At 34.5% G+C, this 18,524-nt stretch overlaps 1 protein-coding gene across 1 annotated transcript; it reads right to left on the bottom strand.

Moving 5' to 3' along the window:
- Positions 1 to 871: 871 nt before the first annotated feature.
- Positions 872 to 18,259, bottom strand: dnai2b (dynein, axonemal, intermediate chain 2b). Its single transcript, XM_087276847.1, has 13 exons — positions 18,188 to 18,259; positions 16,556 to 16,743; positions 16,005 to 16,166; positions 15,058 to 15,185; positions 12,995 to 13,137; positions 12,787 to 12,900; positions 12,367 to 12,506; positions 9,956 to 10,078; positions 9,647 to 9,870; positions 8,710 to 8,845; positions 8,451 to 8,597; positions 6,081 to 6,305; positions 872 to 1,827 (listed from the first exon to the last, which is right to left on the bottom strand). Exons 2-13 carry the CDS (start codon positions 16,736 to 16,738, stop codon positions 1,738 to 1,740), a joined length of 1,815 nt encoding a protein of 604 aa, XP_087132973.1. The 5' UTR covers positions 16,739 to 16,743; positions 18,188 to 18,259; the 3' UTR covers positions 872 to 1,737.
- Between the last annotated feature and the right edge of the window lie 265 nt (positions 18,260 to 18,524).

The following is an 18,524-nucleotide window of genomic DNA, read 5'->3' as shown; positions in this document are numbered from 1 at the left end:
ATGCTCCTAACAGTACAACAATTCCAACTCGGAAAACAACAGAGCAGACTTGGACTAATAACAATGATTATTCACAATTTAAATAAAAATTCAACAATATATGAAGAACAGGAACTTTATAATTTTTAATTTTTATAAATCATGTTTTGTGCAAACCAAGCAGGCACACAACATCATAAGACCTTAATTAGGCTAGATTTATTTAGGTCATGGTGTCAGGTGACCAAAATTCAATGTCTAGCCAGCGTCTAAGGACAACTTTATTTTGATGTCCAATAGTGACAACAAATTACGTTGATGTTTATGGAGTCAATCTAGGGCCATATATACTTGCAAAATAAAAAATTCAATTTTGCTAACAAAAATAAAGTATTGAGCAAAAAAATAAATAATTAGATGCAAATCTCCAAAAATCACAATTTGAAAATTTATTTTAGAGAAATAAAAAATAATTTTGCTAACAAAAAATAAAGAACTGCAAATGGAAAATAAAGTTTCAAGGAATAATAATGAAATTTGCAAACAAAAAAGAACTGCAAATAAAATCAAGCCTTGCAAAAATATCTGCAATAAAAAAAACAACATATATTTGCAAAAAAAAAAATGTATAGTATTGTCTTTACATATATATATATATATATATATATATATATATATATATATATATATATATATATAAATTTATTTATTTATAGATTTTATAGCATATATATATTTTTTTTACTTGTTATATATATATATATATATATAATTGGGTAGGCTAGGCTAAATTGTCCGTAGTGTACGAGTGTGTGTGTGAATGTGTGTGTGGTTTCCCAGAGATGGGTTGCGGCTGGAAGGACATCCCCTACAAAAACTTGCTGGATAAGTTGGCGGTTCATTCCGCTGTGGCGACCCCGGATTAATAAAGGGACTAAGCCGACAAGAAAATGAATGAATGAAGTTGGCGGTTCATTTCGCTGTGGCAACCCCAGATTAATAAAGAGAATAAGCCAAATGAATGAATGAATGAATGAATGAATGAATGAATGAATGAATGAATGTCCGTAGTGTATGAGTTAATGAGACAGTGTATAGTGTTGGGTTGCAGCTGGAAGGGCATCCTCCACATAAAATGTATGCCAGTGTAATTGGCGGTTCATTTCACTGTGGCGACCCCTGATGAATGAGCAAGTGTTGAAAAAATCATCTCTCCATTAGAGAGCAATTGGGAAATATTTAAAAATGCCTTATATCTATTGCTCAATTCTGACTAAATGTGTACTTACTATACTTAATTTTTCTAAATACATATTTTCCCGGCCTTAACCCTTTAACAACCCCACCAAGAAAAAAATATTAACTCCTAATGTCGCTAGCTTACACACTCAATGCATTTTTCATCAACACATCCAATAATTTCTAAAATAATCAGCCTCTAACAAATGGTTGATATGTCAGTTTACGGTAAAAGTACCGTAATAAATACATATACTATGAAAAATCTGAAAATATCAAGTGTAAGACCAGTTTATTTAAAAACAAATCCATAACATGGTCAGCCATTTGGTAGAGGGGCAGTCAAAGGGTTAATGTGCAACTTACAGTACATGTAGTGGAACGTACTGTACATGCTCATGATAAATCCTGCGCTGTGATAATTTGATTGTTTGTTGTTTCATTCAGAAATACATCACATAATGGAAGTAAAAAATAGTTTGTGAAAGCTACATGATCAGACTTTGAGAGCAGCTCAATCTACAGAGAGATTTCTGTCCTTACAAATGAAGAAACGCCATTGGTTTCGTGCTCCTCCTGGAAATCTTTCTCCTCACACACTCCTTTCTCCTGCAAAAAAATAAGAATCAAAAATGAGACCAGTCCGAAACTGAGCCCAAACAATACACTTCCAGATTTATGCACAAGTCATGCGAGACACAATAAGACAAACCTAATTATAACCCCCTCTTTATTATCAAATAACTAAAGTCACTGAAAAGGGCAAAACCATAAATCAGACGAGCCTTTGAGTAAACGGCCCAGCAGAAATACACTTGTGATGCTCCGATGCCTCCTCAACCAATCACAGATGAGCATAAAGCATTCTGGGTACAGACAAAGTAGACTTTATTGATTTTTCCTGCTTTGTCTTTCACAATAGAGAGCGTCGGCCACAGCGATCAGGGTTATATATAGAGCTTATCTTATTGAAGCAACAGTCCAAACATAGAATACGATTTGTTTAAGCTTCACAAAGGAGGCCAGTTTTATTTGACAAGCTGTTTTGATGCACACACATGATCACACACACACACCAAAATCCACAGAAGTGAAGTGGGTTAAAGATTTGAGATGTCAGATTTAAGACTGGTAGTCGATTTCACAAAGAATTGATTCTTTGATTTAGAGTCGTTGTTTGGAATCAATTGCATTAAAGGCTTTTTCAGTTTAAAGCAGTGGTCTTCAAAGTGGAAGTCGGGAAACCTTGGGGGGGTCATGAGACATTGGGGAGGGGCGGGGGGTTTTCTTGGCGATCAACATTTCAACATTTGAATAAACTATAAGAATGATCATAATTTATCCATAAACTACAGGGCTATTCAATTAGTTTGGCATGGGGGCCGGTTCATGAAAAGCATCCCAAGCGAAGGACTGGAGAGATATGACTTGCTATATGAGTGATAACTCAGCTGCATATAAGAGCCCAACTGCTGTATTTGTGCTCATAAAGACATCCACATTGGGTTTTTCTACATTAAAATGTTAATATATTGTATTTTAAAACAACATAATATCATTGCATTGTCCAATTTACTTCTTTTTTTTTTTTTTTTTTTTTTACAAACATTCAAATGTTGTATTTCGCACAACAAAAGCAGGGCATTTCTAAAGTATGCTTCTTCTACATTCAGACACATTTATATGTTATGTTGTGAACTGCATAACAATTAGAGATGCAACAATTATAGATTTTGGTTTTAAGATTATATAGTCTGAAGAATAATCCTGGTTTCAGGGTTATCACGTCTAATGTAAAGCTATGTAAATTTAAGCTTTATATCAGGTAAGTAGCTATTTAGATGAACTGTTGTTGCCATATGAGTTCATACATACATAATCACTTAAATTATAATTCGTCGAACATATCTTTTGTTTACATTCCACTGAAAGGCACGCACAACTTTCACTGTGAGATGTTTTCTACTGCGTGCGTCCAGAAAGACGCCTTGCTCCACTTGTGCGCGCATATTGGCATATATTCTTACATTAGAAATGACAAACTTGCAAGCGGAAAAGATGTGATATGGCAACGGCCGCTGCTATAGTTAATCCAGTGTGCGTGTGTATTAGCCTCGGTGTACATACTTAAATTTAAACCAGCAAACAGGTGGCAACTTGTCATGACTTTTCCGTGCAACAGAAATGCGGCTTAGAGAAGCCTTTACGCTTCATTAACTGTGACGAATTAAAGCGCAGTTAATACTGAAATCAGCTAATCGTTGCATCCTTATTAACGATTACAGTGCATTGTACAAAAGGCATTATCTACAAAACATATTCAAATGTTTTCGGCTGTCCACATCACTCGCTTATGGTGACTCAGGCTCTGCCTCTGCAGCTCGCGCTATACTGAATGGACGCACGTCACTTCATAACTATGACGGCCGTTTTTTGACTAAACTAAATTTATTTTTGATGTCTTGGTCACACTATTTGGAGGGCCTGAACAAACCGCCTCGGGGGCCAGGTTCGGCCCGGGCTCGGCCCTGCATAACCTACTGGAGAACAAAACAGTAGTAATAGTAACATTGTTAACATGTTAATAATAAACACTCAAAAGCCATCAGCCTTTCAAAATGTTTTGTCTTTGTGACCCCAGGGGTGATTACGTTATATTAAAGACACATCAATAGCGTCAGACATTGATTTTATGGAACCAGGTTAAACTTTCTGATACCTTTACGGCACTCACATACATTAAAATAAATACAGACCACAACTGAACATGGAGGATGGTCTCCGAGTGGCGTTCTCCAAAAATAAACAATGAATAGACTTGGGCCTATTATTATGTGTGCAAGGTTTATATATTTATAACCACTTGAGAGGATAATGGGGGTCGCCGAGTCACTGGCATTGTTATTTTGGGGTCACAGGCTAAACAGTTTGAGAACTCCTGGTTTAAATGACTGTATTGAATCGAGCATTGATTCGACTCTCTCTTGCTCCTGTGAAATGCTTTGAAATGTGTATTTTTGTTCGTTGTGTGATGTCATTTCAACTGAACTATGAGGACAGGGTGGGATATAGAGTCGCTCCTCCCCCTTTTAAACAAATCAGCCAAAACCTTTAATATTTTATGACTATGAAAGTGCTTCAGCTCAAGGGCATCAACTGAAAAGCAAATGAGAAGCATTTTGAAGGAGGCGGGGCATGTCAGGTCTTAGAAAGCATTTGATTGGTTGGAGTATGAGGTGACTGGCATCAACAAAAAATAAAAAATAAACTTCCGAAGTGAAACAAAAGGTTTTAAGTTTCACTCTGAATACATAAAAATCATTAAAGATGCATTAAGTCAGGGGTGTCAAACTCAATTCCTGGAGGGCTGAAGCCCTGCACAGTTTAGTTTCAACCCTGCTCCAACACACTTACCAGTAGGTTTCAAACAAGCCTGAAGGACTCAATTAGTTTGATCAGGTATGTCTAATTAGGGTTGGAACTAAACTGTGCAGAGCTGCGGCCCTTTTGGAACTGAGTTTGACACCTGTGCATTAAGTGAACGGCTTTTATGTTCCATTTAATAAAACTAATGCATGATCTTATTTTGGTGCCCTATATAGTTATTTCAGTGTACAATTTGCTGTTTATAGGTAGGTTTTATTCTACAGCTGTCTATTTTAAACACAACCTTTTCCATCTATGCCTGGGGTGTCAAACTCATTTTAGCTCAGAGGTCACATGGAGTAAAATCAGTTCACAAGTGGGACGGACTGGTGAAATCAAGGAATATGGAACTTAAAATTAACTGGTGGGGATAGGAGGTTTGGGGGGAATTTGGTAAATGGGTTTAGGGGTGTGATTGGGCTGTTTTAAAATGGTACAATTAGCCACTAAACTGACAAAACATAAAATAGTTACGTTTCCCCATGAGATCACCTCAGTGTAGTATGACAGGGTATTGATGTGGTCTTTCTCTCTGAGAAGGCTGTCAAACTGACGCTGATTCAGGATTCTGGATTGGATGAAATTAATAGTTTCATCCAGTGGACACAATTGGAACAGCAAAAATTGCAGCTAATTTTTAAACTTTACAGAATCATCTCGTGAGCCACAGTAAACCCAATTGTGGGCGTGATCCGGCTCGCGGGCCTTACGTTTGACATCCCTGCTCTATGCAATAAATTACATATCGTTGATATTAGTCAGAATTATTAGCCCTCCTGAATTATTAGCCCCCCTGTAAAGTTTTACCCCAATTTCTGTTTAACGGAAAGAAGAATTTTTTTTCAACACATTCTTAAACATAATAGTTTTAATAACTCATTTCTAATAACTGATTTATTTTATCTTTGCCATGATGACAGTACATCATATTTCACTAGATATTTTTTCACAATACTATTATTCAGCTTAAAGTGATGGCAAGCTAGGGTACTTAGGCAAATTATTGTATAACAGTGGTTTGTTTTGTAGACAATCGAAAAGCTCTATTGCTTAGGGGGGCGAATAATATTGACCTTAAAATTATGTTTAAAAAATTTAAAACTGTTTTTATTCTAGCCGAAATAAAACAAGCTTTCTGTAGAAGAAAAAATATTATAGTAAATACTGTGAAAATTGTGTTGGTCTGTTAAACATAATTTGGGAAATATTTAAAAAAGAAAATACAATTCACTGAAGGGCTAGTCATTGTGAGTTCAACTCTAATTGACTGACCTTCATTTGTTTGTGTATTTACTACTTGCAAGGTATTGAGAAGAAAACATTGAAAAGAATCACTACAACAGTGAGGAATCGGTTCTGGAACCAGAATTCAGAATCAGATCTGACGTTCAGAACATCAGAATAAACGTGAACAGTCTGAGCAGAAGATTGTGAACCTGATCTTTGTCCTTCTCCTCATTCCTCTCTTTCATCCTCTCATTTTCTATGATGTGAAAGAACTCTTTCTCTGCACGGGCCACCAGCTCCTCAACGCTCTCCTCGCCATCCGTCTCCTTCATTTCGTCCTCTCTGCTCTGTTCTGAGCGGCTGCGTTCCTTCAGACGCATCTCTCTGTGGCGAGCCTCTAGAATTTTCTCCCGCTTCGTCTCCCGTTCAAACATCTACAAAAAAACAAGGGGGAAATTAACCTTATAGGTTCGATGTTTGATGAGAAGACAGATGACAGATGGATAGTACAAACAAAACCATTTATACATCTGTCTTTATTAGTGTATCTCTTTGAATATTTGTTTTAATTGTAAAAAAAAGTTTAAATTAATAAATGAATGAATGAATGAATGAATGAATGAATGAATGAATGAATAAATGAATAAGTACAAAAGTAAATAAGTGAAAAATTTTTGGGGAAAAAATTATCAGGATGAAACACCTTTAGAGTTATTAACAATTCTTTGGATTTTCCATTAAGTGAAGTTTCACAAACTAATTTCAAGGAGCATGTGATACTGTAGGATTGACTACAGCTGATCCCTATCACTAATCACTAACTAGCCAATCGGATCATTCCAAATTTAATATAAACATCCAGCATAAACTTCATTCCTTACCTTCGTTTTGGAAACCCACCCCCATCCATCCCTTCGCCCTCCTCCTCAATTCTAAGTTCAGGCGACACGGTGACTCAGTGGCTAGCACTGTATCCCCACAGCAAGGGGGTCACTGGTTCAAACGCTAACTGAGCCAGCCAACACTCATTGTGCGGAGTTTGCGTGTTCTCCGTGTGTTTGCAAGGGTTTTTCCCGGGTACTCCGGTTTCCTCTCACAGTCAAAAAAACATGCAACAAAAGTAAAGTCACAAGCACCTATTACGTACCAACTAGCACAGTTAGCGGGCTATTCTTGGAAAGTTTTCGAGAACCACCTAATCTCGTATCCCTCCTAATGCTTATTGACCAGGCGGAAGCCTTGGACTCATCCATCTCCGAGCTCAGGGTTCTCTCCCAAGACAACATGCCAAACATGCTAAAATAGTCAAGCATTATCTAAGTGTGAACTCTCGAATTGGTATGTGTTTTGAGTAAAAAGTTTATTTGTTTTATAATATTTATAAACCATTGATAAGGTGTCGGCTAGGTAGTGCTGTCGCCTCGCAGCAAGAAGGTCGCTGGGTCACTGGTTCAAACCTCGGCTCAGTTGGCATTTCTTTGTGGAGTTTGCATATCCTCCCTGTGTTCACGTGGGTTTTCTCCGGGTGCTACGGTTTCCCACACAGTCCAAAAACATGCGGTACAGGTTAGTTGGGTAGGCTAAATTGTTCGTAGTGTATGAGTGTGTGTGTTTGTGTGTGTGTGTGTGTGTGTTAGTGTGTGTGTGTGTGTGTGTGGATGTTTCCCAAAGATGGGTTGCAGCTGAAAGGGCATCCGCTGCGTAAAAAAATGTGCTGGATAAGTTGGCTGTTCATTTCGATGTGGCGACCCCGGATTAATAAATGGACTAAGCCAACAAGAAAATGAATGAAAATGAATGAATGAATAAGGTGTCTGTGACCTCATGGCAAGAAGGTCGCCGGCTGGGTCAGTTGGCATTTCAGAGTGGAGTTTGCATGTTCTCTCTGTGTTCGCGTAGGTTTCCCCCACAAGTCCAAAGACATGCGCTATAGGTAAACTGATTAAGTTAAATTGGCGGTAGTGTGTGTGTGTGTGAATGAGTGTGTATGGGTGAAATAAGATGGATAAGTTGGCAGTACATTCCACTGCAGCCCCTGATGAATGAATTAATAATGTGTCGATATGAAAAATAGTAATACTATCATTTATTATTATTTATTTTATTATTTATTTTATGACAAATTAAATATTCCAAAATAAATATAGAACAAAATTATTATATATTTTTTTTTCATTTATTTTGTGCATACACAGATATTTTGTGTTCAAATATACTTCCCCCCAAAATTTAAGGTCTGATAAAAATTTAATATTTTATATTATCGGTACTTTATTAAATGAAAACAAAACACAAATAAACATTTACTCATAATCGTTCATCCAGAGAATTAATTATAAGTGTTCTCTTAATTTTTTTTCTATAATGAGGCATCAATTGAACTACTCTGTCAAAACATTAGATTGGCCAGACTTGCTTTTTAGATTGCCCTTTATAAAAAAAATGTATAATGTTAAAGTAGCATGCATACATAAATAAAAGGGAAGTATCTATTGAGCTGCAGTTCTGAAGAAGATTTCTTGTTGTACCTAATAAAGTGGCCAGACAGTGCTTTGTTGCGTAAATATACTGTATATCACCTCTGACACCAGGGCTTTCTCGTTCTTCTGCAATGAACACAGGCCTGCTGAAATCTCCAAAAGTGTGGTGGTACCCAGCTGAGAGCCACAAGCCAGGAAACGGCCGTTATCTTGAACCTTGATGCTGTACAGAGCTTCATCACAAACCTGTCAATAAAAAACAAACAAACATACAAATGTAGTGAACATTTCTTCAAGCAGATATTGCTGAGATGTTGGACAGTGATATGAGTTTGATGAGGAGACAGAGAGCACATACTTTGAGGCAAAGAGTGGGGTCGTTCTGTTTAAACAAGATGTCCCACACATCCAAGGTGCCGTCCATCTTTACTGTAAAGAAAACTGAGGGTCTGACTGGACTCCAACAGCCATCTAACAGATGGGCAATGTGATATCTGTAGAAATTGATTAGAAAAAGCACAACAAACATCTGAAGCTGGGGTCAACATAATAATAATAATAATAATAATAATAATAATAATAACGATGATAATAATAATAATAATAATAATAATAACAACAACGATGATGATAATAACGATAATGATAATAATAATAATAATATTATTATTAATAATAATAATAATAATAATAATAATAATAATAATAATAATAATAATAATAATAATAACGATAATAATAATAATAATACCGATAATGATAATAATAATAATAATAATAATAATAATAATAATAACATTATATAATAATAATTTATATATTTATATAATTTTTATATATTATATATAATAATAATAATATATAATAATTTTTTAACAAATTAAAATTCAAATGATAAGTTACTGTACAAACTATACGCAATAAATACATTCTAATAGTATCTGTTATACATATGTCTAGTATTAAACAGTTTAGTCACATTAAAATTGACATTACATTTTTTAATCTTATTATTAGAATTATTTTCGTAACATTTTCAATATACAATTTATTTATGTGCTAAATCCTTCAGAAATCACTCTAATATTCAGTTTTAGTACTTAGAAAACATTTATAATTATGGTCAATGCTAAAAATAACTGATGTTTAATATTTTTGTATAATCTTTTTTTTTTTTTCAGGAATTTTTTCATAAAAAGTTTAAAAGAACTTTTTTTTTGTTGATTAATTCATTGATTGTTTGCTTGATTGGTAGATTTGTTTTATGATTTTCTAAAAACTGAACAAAAAATTACTTAGTCCACATGATGGAGGACTCTTTGATGTCCTCTGACCAGATGCGTGCTGTCCAGTCACCCACAGTCAGGAAGTTCTTAGGAAAAAAAGGGTTCCTCTGCAGGGCATAAACGGGCCCATGATGTCCGCTGTATGTACATACAATCTTCTCAGCTGGTGTTTTGGCTTTCCGATTGCACGAAACCACAAGACCCTGCTCTGTGCCCACCATGAACTTAGTGGGCTTGTACAAAAAAGAAAAAATCATGGTAAATTTCTCATCATCTCTTTCTTCTTTGAATGGGCCAAACAATAAATCTTAATCTTACCATAGTAGTCTCAAACTCCAGTGAGATTGCACCAAGTGAATTATCAATGTTGCCCTTCTTAGTGGGGTCCATCACGAGTCTCTCGGTGGGCTCACTCATCTTGCGAATGTCCCACCATAGGACCTGGAGTCAGATGCATGAGCACGTTTAATATGTGATGACTGTATTAGTATGTGTTACAGTCGTTGTCTTCAATAACCCCTTTCACACTTACAGACTTTGCCAGAAAATTACCAGTAAATACCATACATAAAGATAATCTGTGAACATAACTGTGCAATTTTAATGTCATTACAGTGATTCATCATTCATATTCCTTCAGCTTAGTCCCTTTATTCATCAGGGGTCACTACAGTGGAATATATCGTCAACTCATCCAGCATATGTTTTAGACAGCAGATGCTCTTCCAGCTGCAACCCAAGACTGGAAAACACCCATACACTAAGGCCAGTTTAGTTTATTCAATTTACCTATAGCACATGTCTTTGGACTGTGGGGGAAACCGGAGCACCCGGAGGAAACCCACGCCAAACCAACTCCACACAGAAACGCCAACTGATCCAGCCAGGACTTAAACCCGCAACCGTCTTGCTGTGAGGTGACAGTGCTAACCACTCAAGTGTTGCCCCCATTACAGTGATTTAATCAACAATTTTACTGTTAAAATAGGATTTTGTTAAATTGTCTGATCTTTTGCTCCAAAAAAAAAAAAAAAAAAATCTAAATATAATTGACTTCAGGTGAGAATAATTTTTTGTTTTGTCTTTTAACCCTAACAAACTGTTTGTGGTGATGTAGCTGGAATTAGATTGTAATTTTGAAGACTTTCTAACCTGAAGACCCAACTAACTTCTGCAATTCTTCCTCTCTTGGATATCTTGGAGATTTTTTAAGCCACTCAAACCATCCACTCTTAAAAGGCCATGAAACCCCGTCTTTCGGTTCAAGTCTACCTCAGAATGTTTTCAAAAAATGCATCATAATGGGTGTGGAACTCTGTGAGCAAAGGGCGGGAGTGGGCGTGGCCAGCAGAGCAGGGGAGAAGGAGGGGGGCGGACAGCTGCTGTCAGTTGGCCCAGAAAATGAAACACAAACCGTAAGGAGACCCCTGATTTTATAGTTTACAAAGTTAAAAAACAAAGAAATAAACAGTAATTGAATGCCCTGCTATATTTGTTATTAGTAACTTCATGTACACACAACCACAATTTATATCATTATAAAAATAATTATGTTTATATACACACTATAAAGGAGAACTTGTGTAAGTTTTTCACAGCATTTTGCGACAGATAGTCTGTACACACGGCTGTTTGACACTACAGTGTTGCACTTATTGAGTCAGAAAACCACAGACCACAGACACATGCACAGACACAGCAAAATGCAGTTTTTTTTCTCATTCGGCGTGCGGTATGAAACACCATTAATATAACACTTCTCCAAGAGTTCATACTCGCATTCAATATCTCGTTTGTCACGGGGTCATGCATGAAATGTCCCCAAAAGAAAGTGAAAGTGCCAAACTGCAGTTAGAGTTGACAAATTAAAAATGAAACACCTGAAATTACACAAAACTCCAGAGGAAATGTAGATAGCGCGGTGACGCAATTACATGCTATAACATGTACAATGGGATCATGAACGGAGCATTTAAAAAGTAACTCAAAACACCTTAATCATATTATTGTCTTATTCAAATTAAGGCAAACAATTTGATTACTGATGTCTATGTAAACATAGCCACTGTTGCCAGTGAAATTGTGATACTTTTGATCTGTGTCTCCAGACAATTTCTATATTCCGCAGGGTAAAGTCCCTTCGCTATCCAAATCAAATATCATCCTCTCCAACTCCATCTTTAACATCTCGCCCCTTCTCTTCACCCTCCTCCTCAAGGATAGAGAAAGAGCCTGTATAATGCATTCAGTCATGTAAAATATATCCTTTTCCATGTGGGATTTAAGGACTGGGCTTGTTTTTGGGATAGTTTGAATGTCCATTGGGCTGGTTTTGTTTGGGCATTGGCTATATTTGTAGTGAAAACCTGGCGACCAAGCTCAAGCCATCAAACTGATGTCAACAGAGCAGGAATACCTTTTCAAATGTGAAAGCAAATGGTCAGACTTTGATTGAAGATAAAAAAAACAAACCCAAACATTAACCTTAAGTGGATTACCTTAAGTATAACAATGTGCACTAGCAAAATAAAGATTGCAAATGTTGATTTCACAAGGACTTTATCGAAGACAGTTTGTAATTGTTTGTTCTTAATAAGAGCAGAGTTTGTTTTTGTTCATATTGTGAGTAAAAGATTAAAGGTTAAACAATAAGTTGAGAACACTATATAAAACTCAATTAAACCCTGATTCTTTCTTTATATGAGAGTTATGTGTGATTGTATAAAGACCTGGCCATCTGTAGAGGCAGAAAAGATGTCCGTGCCTGTCTTTGACTGTAACCAGATGGCTTTGTAGACAGGATCTCTATGGCTGAATTCAATGGGTGACATCTCCACTGGCTGGCTGCCTTTACGAGTGTCCCAGTATGCTAAAACAAAACATTAAGTACATACTAATTTCAACCTTGCATCCAAAGTACATGAGTCCAGCCATTAGATTTTACAAAAGAGCTACGCCTTATCTAGCAAACATTATTTAGAAAAGGTCAAAGGTACTTTTTTCAATTAAGGATCATTTAATCAGGACTAAAAATGCCAAGAGAGACTGAGGCAAATGTAATTACACAGCTAAAAGAGTTCAGATGTTCTTCTGTAACTAGAATAGGCCAAGATTAATTGTGTATCTAAAAATTGTGTGATAAAACCCACCGATTTGTCCATTGTAGCTGCCGCCAATGAGAATGTGTGAATCTTTCGGGTTGTACTCCAGACAAACAAGTGGACATACAGGTTTCAGAGTCATCTCAGGTTTATTGGGATTTTCTGAAAGTAAAAAAAAGCTCCTTGGTACCCTAACCAAGCATTTGTGTCAATAAAAGAAGTGTTTTTTTTTTTTTTTTTTTTTTTGATGATATACCAATGTCCCATATGTAGGAGTCAAAGCTCATGTCATTGGGTGCTCTCTGGAACTCCAGGGAAGAGTAGGCCACTGCCAATTTATGGTTGCCATCAGGGTGCCAGGACAGACTTGTGGCTGTCCGCTTCACTTCATTTGGGTCTCTAGAAAAACAACAAAAAAAGATTCTCAAAGCAATAAATACTTAATAAATGCCACTGTTTATTTTAATCTAAGTAAGAAAGAAAAAAAGAGAAAAAGTCTTTGACTTTTAACTCTTTAATGAATTAAAAAAATAAAGAAAATAAAGAAAATTAATCTCTAAGCAATACATACTTTATAAATGGCTTTATTTATTTAAATGAGTTTAAGAAAGAAAGAAAGAAAGAAAGAAAGAAAGAAAGAAAGAAAGAAAGAAAGAAAGAAAAAAAGAAAGAAAGAAAGAAAAAAAGAAAGACTTTAACTATTTAATTTCAACAGTACAAACACTGTACCAAAATAAAAAGCAATTACTGTACATCACTTAAAAAGAAACATGTAAATTGAAAAATGATTTTAAAAATATAGAAAAATAAAGAAAATTATTCTTAAAGCAATAAATACTTTATAAATGGCTCTATTTATTTAAAAGTAGTTAGAAAGAAAGAAAGAAAGAAAGAAAGAAAGAAAGAAAGAAAGAAAGAAAAAGAAAGAAAGAAAAAAGAAAGAAAGAAAAAAATATTCTCTAATCAATAAACACTTTATAAATAGCTTTATTTATTTCAATGAGTTTAAGAAAGAAAGACTTTAACTCTGTAATTTCAACAATACAAACACTGTACAAAGTTAAAAAGCAATTACATCACTTAAAAAAACATGTAAATACAAAAATAATAAAATAAATAAATAGAAATAAAGAAAATTATTCTTAAAGCAATAAATACTGTATAAATGGCTCTATTTATTTAAAAGTAGTTTAGAAAGAAAAAAGAAAGAAAGAAAGAAAGAAAGAAAGAAAGACTTTGACTTTTTTGAACTCTTTAAAAAGCAATTACATCATTTAAAAAAGAAACACATATATACAAAAATAAAGAAATAAAAATAAAGAAAATGATTCTCTAAGCATACTTCATAAATGGCTCTATTTATTTAAATAATGAAATAAAAATGATTGTAGTCTTTTTGGTTTAAATTCGATTTCAATACTACGCCCAAGTCCATTTTAATTTGTACCGGAAACCAATGGTTTAAGGTCAGAAGCATAGTTCAATGTTTATTCATCAGCCATAATTGTCATCATTTGAGAAGCCATTAGTGTCACATGACCCTGCAGAAATCATTCTAATGTGCTGATTTGGTGTTCAAACACGAACAAGAAGAAATGGCAAGTTTTGGAACAAAGTCATTTGTCATAACTGCGTGTTTAAACGTCACGTTTACATTCTCCACAGTATTTAACTTCTGAAATTAAAGTTGTGGGTCTACCATTTGTGGGTCTTTATATGGATAAATATGCTAATGTGATCATGTAGTGATGCACAGAGAAAAAAAAAAGCCAAAACCTTATAAACTTTCATCAGCATTAGATCATTAGTAAAATTTTTCCCTCATCTTTTTCGTTTTTCAAATAATCATTATTTTTCTAATAATCTCTGTAATAGAATGGTGGTAATGTATAAACATAGACAAAAGAATAAAACATGTTCACAAAAGCACTCTAAATACACATATTTTTTTTCAATTGACACAAAATGAAAATGTCTTATTCAGAGTTTATCCTGGCTCAGGATGAGGTGGAGGTGTTATCCCGATCATAACATTTTAAATACATTTTGCAATATTATTCTTGTAGTCTTATCAAGTAAACTATTATCTTATTTTAAAAGGCAAATCTTAAATGTTATTATATCCATAAGCAGTGCTTGAGCATCTTTTGGGTCTGTGAGCCATGACTGTCTGCCTAATTTTAAAAAGTTTTTATGTGAAGGTAAAACTTTTAAAGGTGGTACAAAATTAGCAGAGGTGGCCCTCTCATGATCTCCTTATGCAGGAAAAACCCTGTCTTATTCATTCACAAAACTGGGTTGATATAATTTTGTGCTCACCTGAAGACATTGATTGTCTTTGCTGATGGCTGTTCCTCTGACTCCTCCACATCTTCTTCATCCTCATCCTCTAGAAAGTCCTCATAGATGTCAGTGGCGTTGTTTTGCCTAATGCAGTGTTCCATGAGCTACAAGAAGACGTCAAAACCATTATTATAATGGAATAAAATCACAACATAGGGTTCAAGCTAAGCCCAGCATGTCATTAGAGATGAGACGTCCAGTTTTGCATTTCCATAAGGGATTTTATTATATATATAGACAACAGATTAAAAGCCAGTATCTGCTTTAAAGTATCAAAAAATAAAATGTGAAAATATGAGTTAAATAATGTTTGTTATTCAGGATAATTGATATATTTATGTTTAAATAACATACATAATAAATAAAACTTAATAGAAAATTGGTTTGAAGGATAGAAATATGAAGATTTAATAGGATAGTTCCCCCAAAATTATACATTTACACACTATTTATTCAAGTGGTTCAAACTGTGTGTTTCTTTTTTTTCTGCTGAAAACAAAACAGTGTGCAAGAAACATCAACTAGATGCACTGGGACACATTGTCAGTGGTGTATTCTGGGGTCACTGGGTGATTCGGGTCTTTCAACATCAGACACCCTTTCTCCCAGGTGACCCAGCTGAGGTTAATCAGACCCCAGCTTGAGTCCCAGTAGCCATCACCCAAGGATCAGCCCTTTTTATCCATAGCCATCTTGTGGCTTTCTCTGCAGCTTAACTGCTACTTCTAGGCCTAGTTGGTTGAAGACTTTACAGAGAGAATGGTATATTAGAAACGGGTAACCATTGACTTCTATAGTAGGAGAAACAAATACTGTGGAAGTCAATGATTACGGTGTCTAACATTCTTCAAAATATCTTGGGTTAATACTAAAGGGTTTAAATTGGGTTAATACTAAAGGTTATAAGTTTAGCGGCCACTCACACCAGCAATCTGCATAATGGTGTTCTGATAGTGTTCATCCTTCTCCACTTTCTTCCTGTAGCGGATGGTGGCCTCCATGTCATCTGGATTGAGATCTTTCGGCCATCCTCCTTCCACATGGTTTATTCCTCGAGACTCAGATTCAAAGCGCTCTGTGTTCACCTGAACAGGACAAGAATATTTATTTATATATATACTTTGTAGAAATTCTGTGAATTAAACTGCACAACCCAAAAAATGCTAATCAAAAGAATAATATATATATATATATATATATATATATATATATATATATATATATATATACATATATATATACATATACATGTATATATATATATATATATATATATATATATATATATATATATATATATATATATATATATATACATATATATACATATACATATATATATATATATACATATATATATATATATATATATATATATATATATATATATATATATATATATATATATATATATATATATATATCTTTTTCTGTTTTTGATTTTGTATAAATGGTATTTGTTGATATGTCTCACCTCATGCTCTGACATTTCACCTGCACACTGTATGGCCACATTACATGGATCTCTCACTGTGAAGTTTGCAGCGAGGGAAGAGTCCGGTAGAATGTCCACATGCAGCTCAGCCGGACGGTCTGAAAAGTTACACTGTCGGCCAAACTCGCTGCGCTTTTTGGTGTACACATACACTATCTCCATTTTAGCTAAAGGAAAGCCAAAAGTTCATTTTATTATACATTTGTATTGAACGTGTGGGTCAAAGTCATCTGATGACATATTAATAGACTTTCTCTAAAAATCACAGTGTGGACAAAAAATAAATAAATAAATAAATAAATAAAAAATAAAACTGTCATATTACTTTTTTTCATATATATTTTAAACCAAAGTCTTACCCATGAGAAAATAATTGAATTATAATATATTTTTAGGAATAAACTTTTTGAGACATTGAGCTATTTGAGACATCCTGCATAAGTTTTTTTATAAAAATCACCTTTGCACATTTAATTTGATAGAGATGTCAAAAACCCAGTAAAATGTATATGATATTGAAGTAAAACACATTTCTTTTATTATTATACTTTTTTATTTAAGGTTTTAAACAAATATTAAGTAAAAGTATGATATCATAAATATTTCTATAACATCACACTCAAAAAAAAAAGGAATGGGTGATTATTATAGTTTTGGACATTGTATTATGTAAATTATTTTTTACAATTAATTTTAAAAACACAAATACGCCATCATTTCTGTATTATACGAATCCAATGTTTCTATTAAATTGAATTACATAATTCTGTAAATATTATCCAATAATTCTATACCATAATAATTATCGTCAGGGGCGGACTGGCCATCTGGTAATTCTGGCAAATGCCAGAAGGGCCGGACCATTTTTTTAAATGTGGGCCGGTCAGTTTTTATTTTTTTATTTTATTATTATTTTTTATATGTATTGTTTTTACATGCAGGCAGCTTTTATCTCGTGCAACATGTGAATATTATGATGACGTTGATGATGGTAATAATAGTAATAATAACAGTAAATGTTAAGCATTTGGCCCAATCGGTGATAGTTTTGAGAGGGGCCGACTCAATCAAAGGTTACGCGGACATAATCAAAATCTGGCAAGAATGTCAAACAAACGTATGTATGCATGTATGGTAATGTGGGCTGGTGGGGCTATGGTGCCAGGGCTGAATTTTTGTCCCAGTCCGTCCCTGATTATCGTACTGTTATGCTTCCATATGTCTTAGAATAACTACAATGTGTTAGGATTAGGTTTGTTTTAGAGTTTTCAAATTGTTTACGTCACAGTGATGAGAAAAAAGATAGCAACAAAATAGTTAACGAAAAAAAAAATAGTTAACGTTAACTTATACAGTACTTCCGCTTCTTTTGGCAAGAATGTCGAACCTCAAACAGATATCTTAAAGTAAAAAAAAAACTATAATTTTTAATAGCTTTTAAACATTTTACACTGCAAACAAAGCGCTATGTCAAAAAGTAGCTTTGAAGGATTTTTAACAGCCAAACAAAACTAAAAAAGCACCTTACACATTACATTTCACGGTACGTATCAATCTGTCAAGCCGTTTCGTGTTAAAGACTTTAAAAACAGGCTATTTAATTTATCTTACCTGAATTTGTGTCTTTTTTTAAAGCAGGTTTTGTTGGTTTTACTGGTTCACGGGACAGCAGGAGTTTACTGTATCCTAGCAGCGGCGAAAGTGACGTCACGGCAGCGCACATACTTTTACCATAGAATTTACTATGGTCTTTTACTCTCCTTGTGCTTCTAATATCACTGCTACTAAATAATAACATGGCTAAATTCTACCTAGGAGTCTATATGTATAAATAAATGTGGATCAAGACAAGAAAAGATGCTTTACCTCAGGTTTCTGCTGTTTTATTTTCGTCAAACTTGACAGTTGCCACAAGAGGGCGCCACATTACAGGGCTCAATAAGGACAA

This window comes from Danio rerio, chromosome 12, assembly GCF_052040795.2.
Source record: "Danio rerio strain M-AB ecotype USA chromosome 12, GRCz13ab, whole genome shotgun sequence".
In the NCBI taxonomy this organism is placed as follows: Eukaryota; Metazoa; Chordata; class Actinopteri; order Cypriniformes; family Danionidae; genus Danio; species Danio rerio.
The sequence above is the reverse complement of the archived record's forward strand: the minus strand, read 5'-3'. Positions and strand labels throughout refer to the sequence as shown.

Excerpts from the sequence above, each read along its gene's own strand:
- dnai2b (XM_087276847.1), bottom strand. The coding sequence starts at position 16,738 with ATGGAGATAGTGTATGTGTACACCAAAAAGCGCAGCGAGTTTGGCCGA. Across the intron at positions 12,507-12,786 it reads CAGCTACAATGGACAAATCG|CATACTGGGACACTCGTAAA; the intron begins GTGGGTTTTATC and ends GTTTTGTTTTAG. Across the intron at positions 8,598-8,709 it reads ACCCCACTCTTTGCCTCAAA|GTTTGTGATGAAGCTCTGTA; the intron begins GTATGTGCTCTC and ends TTTTATTGACAG.